This window comes from Vespa crabro, chromosome 9 (genome assembly GCF_910589235.1).
Source record: "Vespa crabro chromosome 9, iyVesCrab1.2, whole genome shotgun sequence".
NCBI classification, from domain to species: domain Eukaryota; kingdom Metazoa; phylum Arthropoda; class Insecta; order Hymenoptera; family Vespidae; genus Vespa; species Vespa crabro.
Window position 1 is genome coordinate 2,250,001 of NC_060963.1, and position 10,000 is coordinate 2,260,000.

Genomic DNA, 10,000 nt, shown 5'->3' on the forward strand with positions numbered 1-10,000 from the left:
GGTGCTGCGCATGCAAACCATCCGTAGGAAAGAGTTAAAGGTGGTGCAAAACATTGCGTCTCCTGATACTCGAGTTTTTATACAAAGGAAACATGTCTGTTCGGTTTGAGAGAGAGAGAGAGAGAGAGAGAGAGAGAGAGAGAGAGAGAGAGAGAGAACGAGAGAGAGAGTTTCGTACTACAGTAATACTTATGTACTGTGATAAGAGTTCACCGCATCGTTTTTCTTTACTGCGATCCTTGTGTCTTCTTCCTTACTATCGTAAGAAAAGCAAAAAATCAACGAAAAAAATAATCCCCTCCCCCCCATAGGATGAACCGATGAACGCTCCAAGATTAACAAGAAAACGTCATTCTTTTTTGCAAGATATTCAAATTGTACTACTATTTTGTTTCTTTTTTTTTTTTCTTTTATTCGTAATTTTTCTTTTCTTTTTTTTTTTATTTTTTATTTTTTTTTCTGTTCTTCTTTTTTTTCTTTTTTTTTGTTTTTTTTGGGCCTATTCCGAGGACACACGTGCACACAATTTAAATGGATAGACAGAGAAACAGGGACAGGGACAGGGACAAAAACAAAGAGACAGAGAGAGAGAGAGAGAGAGAGAGAGAGAGAGCGAGAGAGAGAGAGAGCGACAGACGTTCTCTCTTAGTGTCGCGTTATGTATGTGTCGACCTATTAGATGTAATCTTGCGTAGAGAATGAAGAGAAAACATTTAATAAACAAACAAACAAACAAACAAACAAATAAACAAACAAACAAACAAAAAAAAATCACAAAAAAAACACAAAACAAAAAAATAAACAAAACCGAATATAGCGAAATGCGTAATGCGTAATGCGTATGTTGTGTGTGTGTGTGTGCGTGTGTGTGTGTGTGTAGATGTATGTATGTACAGGATTAGTACCTATAATAAGCTCATAGGACAGACAGCTTCGAAATCGTATATCGTACTTTTAGGAGAGAAGAAAGGATAAATAGAGAGAGAGAGAGAGCGTGTGACAAATAAATAAATATCGCGCGCGTTAATTCGTTCCAAGCTCTTATTTTATTTTTTTGTTTTCTTTTTTTTTTTATTTTTTTTCCTTCTCTTTTCTTTTCTTTTCTTTTCTTTTTTTTCTCTTTTTTTTATAAATACGTAAGAAACGGTCGCACCGGCGATCCTTCATTACCGAACGTTATTATTGTTTCGTTTGTGTTTTAGTAAAAAAAAAAGTGCATGTCTATGATACTGCTCGGTGGGGTTTGAGATTCGATTAGAAATTTTCTTCTTTTTTTTTTCTTTTTTTTTTTTTTCTTTTTTTTTTCTGTGTGTTCTTTATTCTTCGACTGTTTCGCCATTGTCTTTGATTGCCTCTCTCGTTCTATGAAATGAAATATGGTTTTCAATCGCCATTTAATTGCCAGTAACAATTACATACAATACAAAAAAAAAATTAGAAACAGTAATAATGATAGTAATAATAATAATAATAATAATAATAATAATAATAATAATAATAATAATAATAAGAATAATAATAATAATAATAATAATAATTATAATAATAAGAATAAGAATAATAATAAGAATAATAATAATATTAATAATAATAATAATAAGAATAATAATAATAAGAATAATAAAAATAATAATAAGAGTAATAATAATAAGAATAAGAATAATAACAATAACAAAAATAATAAATAATAAATAATAGTAAATAATTAAATAATAATAATAATAATAATAATAATAATAATAATAATAATAATAATAGTAATAGTAATAATAATAATAATAATAATAGTAATAATAACAATATAACAACGCGGTGGATCGACAGCCATATTTTGATAATATAAATTTCGTACTCACAATAATAAAGTTATATATATATATATATATATATATATATATATATATATATATATATAAAAGAAAAAAGAAATTGGAAAGAAAAAGCACGCCCAAAAGAAAAGAAAAAAAAGAAAAAGAGAAAGAAAAAAAGAAAAAGAAGACAAAATAAACAATAAATCGCTCGAATTGTATTAGCCACATATACATACATGCATACAAACATACATAAATACATACGTACTTACATAAATACAAACATACATACATACATACATATATAAATATATACATACATATATACATACATACATACATCCATACGTGCATAGATCATCATCCACCGAGCATCGTCATCGACGCGCGTTCTATGTGTATAGTTATGTACATGCGAGAACTCGTTCTCCAGGACGGTGATAACGCTACGCGACTCTAGTCTCTCTTGCCGCGAGATAAAACAGACACGGAAGTCGATCATCGACTCTTTAATTATAGCGATATGAGAAGATTTCATCAGCGATGAATTACAAGCGAGAAAGGAAAGAAATAGACGAAAAAAAAGGAGAAGAAGAAGAAGAAGAAAAGCTTTTTCTCACTTCGCCATATATATATATATATATATATATATATATATATATATATATATATATATATATATATTTTATCGATCGTCTTCCGAAATAAAATTCCTATTTGGATCGAGCTAAAAAAGAAAAGAAATTGGTAGATAGAAAGGGATTGGGGGTGGATGGGTGGATAGGTAGGGAGGGGCGTCAGAAAGTTCGAGTATACGAATTCGTATAACAACGAAAAAAAAAAAACATTGTGTTTCTTAACGATTCGAGATTCGATGAGAGAATAATGATGAAAGAGAAAGATGATTAAAAGGAAAAAGGTAAAGGTAAAGAACTGTAAAAGGGAGGTGTGTAAAATGAAAAAAGGAAAAAAAGGAAGGAAGGAAGGAAGGAAGGAAGGAAGGAAGGAAGAATGAAAAAAAAAAAAGAAAAAAAAAAAAGAAAAAATTTACGCGCGAGTCACAATAATAATTTTTCTTATATTACAATTAAACAACGATGGCTGCTTTCCTTGTTTGTAAATATAGTTTCTAATTACGCGTTACTCGAGGATCAGCGTTATTTATAGAAAAAGAGGATAAGAAAAAAAAAAAAAAAAAGAAAAGGAAGAACGACTTGTTGTTGTTGTTGTTATTATTGTCGTCGTCGTCGTCGTCGTCATTGGCACGTGCATGCATGCGTGCATGCATGCATGTATGCATCTATTACCGATATCGCGAAAATTTATGCCTCTTTGTGCCTAGAAAACGCGATCAACGCACGAATTCCGGATGAATGTGAACGAGCATCCGCTCTTCTTCGGTTTTGTAATGAGAAAAAGTAGTGAAGAGAGTAAATGGCGAGGGAACGTGGAGGGGGTTGAAACGAGAGAGAGAAAGAGAGATAGATAGATAGAGAGAGAGAGAGAGAGAAGCTGTATTAAAATTAATCGTAGGAAGATTCTACAGGACGTAAATATCGTCATTGAAATGACGAGGAGTAATTATGGCTACGAGAATATTTCAAATTTATTATTCGAGAAAGAAAAAGAAAGAGAAAGGGAGAAAAAGATTGTGAACATTTTGTCGTTCTATTTTTTTTAAATTATCAATCAATTTGGTATGAAAGTTTGAAAATTCAAATTTGACGATTCAAATTTGAAAATTTGAAAATTCAAATTTGAAAATTCAAATTCGAAAATTCAAATTTAAAAATTCAAATTTGAAAATTCAAATTTGAAAATTTGAAATTTCCATTATTTGACAGAATTAATATTTATTTGCTTTTACGTATATATGTTTATGAAGGATCTAGAATAGGAAAGAGAATGAGAGAGAAAGAGAAAGAGAAAGAGAGAGAGAGAGAGAGAGAGAGAGAGAGAGGAGAGAGAGAGAGAGAAAGAGTGTGAGAGAGAGAGAGATAATTCGTTCCAGTCTTCATTCTTTTGGATCAATGCCAAATCTTTTTCTTAAATGAAGAGTAAAAGTGTTTTGAAAACTTTTCTATCTCTCATTCTCTCTATCTCTCTTTCTCTCTCTCTCTCTCTCTCTCTCTATCTCTCTCTCTCTCTCTCTCTCTCTATCTCTCTCTCTCTATCTCTCTTTTTCTTTCTTTCTTTTAAAAATCAGTTTTACTAATATTAAGATCAACAAAGAGAAATATCTAAATACGATCGTCGTCGTTATTAATCGTTCATTGATGGAAAAGATAGAAAAGAAATGAAAAGAAAAGGAAAGAAAAGAAGAAAAAAGTATAAAAAGAAAGAAAGAGGGAAAAATCACGGTATTGAAAAAAATATGCAATACGAAAGTTCCTCGTTGGCGAGAGACTATTAGTCGGCTTAATTGAATAGACGAGTTTCTCTGCACACGGAGTCCAGCGTCTGTGAAACATAGTGCCTTTTTATAGCCGTTCACCATTAAATTTATAATTAGTGATTAGAGAAGCCGAAGATAATATAATCATCGTCCAATTTTTACGAACCTGTTAAAGAAAGAAAGAAAGAATGAAAAAAAAAAAAAAAACTGAATAAATAAATAAATAATTAAATAAATAATTAAATAAATAAATAAATCGAGAGTTCGATCAGCATGTCGAGACGCGTGTCGATGCTTCACAAGAAAAGAAAAAAAGCAGCTATCCTTTTTATTATTAAGATTATTTATAGCGATATACATATATATATATATATATATATATATGTAAATCATGTTCAAATACGTCTATACATATGTACGTACACATGTATGGTATTCGCAAAAACCAACCAATATCTTTTGAAAATTAAGTGTGTGTCTGTGTACATATGTGTGTGGGTGTGTATATATATAAATATATATATATATATACACACATTTTATTTTTAATAGATCTCTCTTCGTGACGCGATTCGCAACGAACGCGTCGTATTCCAATTGATCGATCGATCGTTCTTCGAACCATCCAACGAAAAAAAAAAAAAAAAAAAAGGAAGCTTAAATGTGTATTCATTCGTAATGTCTCCAAAGTAACGAATGTATTTATGTATTTGTAAATCTCATTATTAATCAGCAAGAATTCGTAGCTTTTTTTTCTGAATAACATCGAAGATCAGATCTCGTACCATCTTTTCTTCTCCCCTGCCACACCCCCCCCCCCGATTCCACCCCACACACACACTTGACATTTATTTATTTATTATTGTTATTATATATATATATATATATATATATATATATATAAAAATTATATATATATATTTTTTAAAGAACAACGTGATGGAAATTACACGATAATTTCGAAGAACATACCCAAGTTTCGTCCACTATTAATATTTTTTTATTATTATTATTATTATTATTATTAATTAATTAATTATTAATTAATTAATTATTATTATTATTATTAATTATTATTAGTTATTATTATTATTATTATTTTTATTATTATTATTATTATTATTATTATTAATATTAATATTAATATTATTGTGTTATTGTTATGTAAAGAAACGAAAAACAAAAGGAAAAACCGAGTTCCAGCGATGGGAACAAAGTTTTCTAAGTGCCTTAACGGGATGACTTAAGACGGCTGCGATTTTCGTTCCTGATATTTCAAAAATAAAAAGGAAAGAATTGGGATCGTTTTGCTCCGTTTGAAAAGAAAATTTTTCATACATCGTCTTTTACAAGTCTACACGCACGTATATAATACACATGAACACACACACACACACACAAACACACATACAGACACATATATACATGCATACAAACACTTTTCTAGTCATTGCACGCCGAGCGATCTTGCATTCGTCGATGAAACAAAATTTATTTCACGTGGGTTAGAAATGTTTGAAATGAAGTTTTCTTCGGTTCTTTTTTCTTTCTTTTTTCTTTTTTCGTCTTTTCGTTTCTTTGTTTGTTTTTTCTCTTTCTTTTTTTTTTTTTTTTCGCGAGCGAGACGATTCGATACAATTATCATCATCCCGACGATTTGTGACGCATTGTCATTGCGTCCTTCTTATTTCTTTACTTTTATTTTCTTTTTTTTTCTTTTTTTTTTTTTGCTTTCATTTTTTTTCTGTTTCTTTTCTTTTTTGTTCTTTTTTCTTTGTGGTTCTTCATTTAAAAAAAAAACAAAAAAAAAAAAAAAAAAAAGAAATGCCAAACCTTTTCGGATTTGGTACACAGCGTTCCTTCGGTTTTCAAATCGCGCGCAATAAAACTTTACACGCTTTATTACACCAATACGATCCTTGCAAAATGTCCGAGTGCACAAGGAATAAAGGGAAATAATAAAAAGAAAATGAAAAGCGAGATTACTTGTACATATTGTGTGTATGTGTGTATATATATATATATATATATATATATATATATATATATATATGCACATATAAGTATACAAAAGTATGTACGCGTGCACGCGCGAACATTCTCATATGCTATAAATAAATAAATAAATAAGTAAATAAATAAATAAATAAATAAATACATATATATATATATATTTATTTATTTATTTAGCATGCAGCGTTGGGCAATATTTAATTGATTGAATGATTGATGATTATAATAGAAATATTTCATTTATTAATCATGATTAATGATTACTTATTACTAATGAAATCGTCAATTTAATATTGCTCAATATTGATAGCATGTATCTGTATATATTATATAATTATATGTCAATAAAACGAAAACGACGATTATAATGATAAAAATGATGATGATGATGATGATGATGATGATGATGATGATGATCATGATGATAATGTTGATGATAATGATAATGATATGCTGATGATGCTGGTGATGACGATGCTGATGATGATTATGATAATGATGTTGTTGATGATGGTGATGATGATCGTGATGATGATAATGATAATGATGGTGATGATGATGAAGATAATGATGATGATAATGATGAATGATAATAATAATAGTTAACGAATAATAAAAACGAATATCGAATATAAGAGCGCTGTAGCATAACGAAATAACGATATTATTAGAATACCTCCCGAGAAACTCACAATATTATTTTCAATATAATATTATTGTATTCAATTCCAAACACGAGAGAAAAACGCGCGTCAAAGCTAAGACGATCGTTTTTGTTGTATCGAAGATCATGGAAATCCTCTCATATTTCATTTTTACGAGAAGAAGAAGAAGAAGAAGAAGAAGAAAAAAAAAGAAAAAAAAAGAAAAAGAAACACGTAATAATAATAAATGAAATTACAAATTTGTACTTCTCCTTCGTAGATACGTTATTAACCAACCGATCACGTTTAACATATACCAATAATACAGGTGTCAAGTGTTGTTTTGCCACGATACGACGAGTCGGTGTGGATAGAAAATTCTGAACGCTCAAAGTAAGTTTTCTTGTTTTATTATCATATATTCGGTGTGTTTTCATGTTTAAAAAAAAAAAAGAAAAAAAAAAAAACCCATATTAATTTAAATATCGATTGAATTTGAAACTAAAAAAAAAAGAGTCACGCTTAGAGAGAGGAGGTGGGGAGGGGAAGAAGAAGAAAGAATTCATCTCGTATTGTATAACATTATTCTTTTCTTAGATCGTCGCGAATATTTTACGTTAGATAGCAAAGTTCTATAAACTCGATTTATCTATCGAGTATCGTTGCTCTTTAAAAATTTTTCAAAAGAATAATGTTATTTAACAAGAGATGGCAGCACTTTAAAAAGTCAAGATATTCGTGTGAAAAGTGAAGAATGAAAACACGTCGGTAAGAAAAGCGGTCGGTAACGATCAGTCGATAATGTAACGATCTCTAATGATCGTCGATAAAATGAACGATTACAATTAACATTCTTAACATAGATATTCCGTTTTCTTTTAGGAGAAATTAAAAATTACCGTTCTAATTACATTATTCATATACTTTCCATGCTATATAAAGTCTACTTTCAATAAATAAAATTATATTAAGGGATCACGCGAACCACAATTCATTATTTCTCATCGAAACATACTAATAGATTTAAACGACGAGATTAGCATTCCCGAGTAGGAAATTGGTATTGATAAAAGAACAATAAAAAAAAAAAAAAAAAAAAAAAAAAAGAAAAAAAAATGATAAGAAAAAAGGAAACAAAAAAGTAGACGAATACTTTTGAACTCGTCGCTTATCAGAAATTATTCTCAGCTATTTCTTTTTGGTAACAACAATCCTAGGATGCCTCCGGCTGAAAAACAAGAATGAAAAAGAAATTGATTGAATTGTCTCGTATAATTATATTCATGCATATCAAAGTGATCCTTATTTGGATCGTCGATAATCGATATTGCTTACCAATAACGATGCTGCCCACTAAGAAAATTGGCACCTCGCAACTGATATCGAGAAGCATACCAAAGGCCAAATTACTTGCGATGGCACCGATCCTACCAAAGCATGTCATCATGCAGATAGCTATCGCTCCTACGTGCGTTGGAAAGATATCGACCACAACACTTCCTATTACAAAATTTGCCGTGGCTATTGTCAGTGAAAACAGACAGGTCACTACGAGAATTTGTAAGGAAGATTTGACGAAGTAAGTTGCGAACCCAAAGACACCAGCTATCAACATAGTAGTTACTGAGAAAGAAAGGAAAACAAAAAAAAAGAGATAGAAGAAAATAATTATTAATCAATAATTACTGTGATACACGACAATGTCGTCGTTATTTTTTTTTATATAAATTTTTGTAATATCTCAATCAATTTCTAATAATTAAATTTCATTCACCTGGTATTGTTCGACGACCAACCCGATCTGCGAAGTAACCAGATGCTATATTTCCCAATAAACAAACGGCATTGATCGTTAATGCATTAGTAAAAACCTTTTTATCCATTGTACTAATACATTTCTCTGTTGCGTTCATCAATGGATGAAGAATTACAGATTCATTTAACGTTGTTGATTTAATGTTCGAATGATTTAATATATCTGTTTTTCTTATCAATTCGCAAACGGTTATCGTTACGTTTGGATGTAATTTTTGATATATCTCAAAACGATTGAAGAGCTCAGGAAGCCAGAGACCCAATCCGTAATATCTGAAAGAATTATTTAGAAATTTTTGAATATTTCTATTCGATGGGATTACGCAATCCCATTATCAATAAACTAACCCAAACATATTAGTGAAATATATCGTCCAACAGAGTATGGCATATTTTAAAAGTGGAAACGAGGAGATTGATCGAATTTGAGACCAAATGTTTTTCAATAAGATTGTAAACAATCCAAATACTGATAAAGAAGATCCTTCTTTTCTTGTGATCATTGTACTTTCAGACAAAAGAGTTTTCACCTGTATAAATATATAAATAAAGTACGTTATCGTTAATCTAATTCATTCATTGGATTAATAGAAATCTTTTTGAATCGATCGTTCTTTCATACCGGATAATTCTCCTCTCTTTTACCGGTATTGATGGCATAAATTTTTTTTAAAATTCTCAATGCTTCTTCGGTCTTGCCACGTGAAAGCAAAAATTTTGGACTTTCCGGATAAGTTAAAGTAACAAGAGCTATGAAAAATGTTGGTAAGCCGATCGATGCTAATAAAAGTCTCCAAGAATTGTAAGAGATACCGTTGAACTCGATGGAAATCGAAAGTGGTATTATTATCCAGGCGAGACCTGTTAATACATAAAAAAAATAATCACGATTAATTAAACTTTATTGCGATGGAAAGAGTCGAAAATTGAGTGAGAAAAAAAGAAAAAAGAAAAGAACAAAAAAAAAGAACCAAATTGATTACCAGGTAATATGAGCCAAGCGAGAGTCCAGAAGAAGCCAACGTAACAGATGCTCTTAGATCTATACTTTTCCGATTGAAATTCACCGAGATAAGTGTAGATCAATGATCCAGGAGCACCGATTCTGTAACGATCAATAATTTAACGATTGTCAATAGTCAAGTCTCAATTTTATTTAATTTTTCCTGTTTTTTTTTTTTTTTTTTTTTTTTTTTTTTTTTTTTTTTTTTTATAAATACAAGTACTAACGTGAAACCATTAATTGCACGAAAGATCAGTAAACTGTTGAAGCTTTGAGAGAAACTCGAGGTAATTGAAAAAATGCTATCAATCATAAAGGT

General features: G+C 29.9%; 2 protein-coding genes across 3 annotated transcripts in view; one reads left to right on the forward strand and one right to left on the reverse strand.

The window, feature by feature from the left end:
* LOC124426915 overlaps positions 1 to 804 on the forward strand; it is a 41,751-nt gene extending 40,947 nt beyond the window's left edge. Inside the window, exon 5 of the mRNA XM_046969174.1 lies at positions 1 to 804. This exon is cut by the window's left edge and continues 874 nt beyond it. The gene's annotated coding sequence lies outside the window, so the exon portion shown is untranslated.
* A 5,959-nt stretch (positions 805 to 6,763) lies between these two features.
* Positions 6,764 to 10,000, reverse strand: part of LOC124426802 (synaptic vesicle glycoprotein 2C-like) — an 8,000-nt gene continuing 4,763 nt past the window's right edge. Inside the window, exons 4-10 of one of the 2 annotated variants that reach the window (XM_046968935.1) lie at positions 9,909 to 10,000; positions 9,662 to 9,783; positions 9,301 to 9,539; positions 9,027 to 9,208; positions 8,638 to 8,951; positions 8,199 to 8,486; positions 6,764 to 8,091 (exon numbers count right to left, since the gene is read on the reverse strand). The exon at positions 9,909 to 10,000 is cut by the window's right edge and continues 71 nt beyond it. In XM_046968935.1, the coding sequence (XP_046824891.1) occupies positions 8,048 to 8,091; positions 8,199 to 8,486; positions 8,638 to 8,951; positions 9,027 to 9,208; positions 9,301 to 9,539; positions 9,662 to 9,783; positions 9,909 to 10,000 (1,281 nt within the window). In that variant the 3' untranslated portion in view covers positions 6,764 to 8,047. Of the gene's footprint in view, positions 8,487 to 8,637; positions 8,952 to 9,026; positions 9,209 to 9,300; positions 9,540 to 9,661; positions 9,784 to 9,908 lie in introns of both variants that reach the window. The other variant, XM_046968934.1, reaches the window with a different exon arrangement.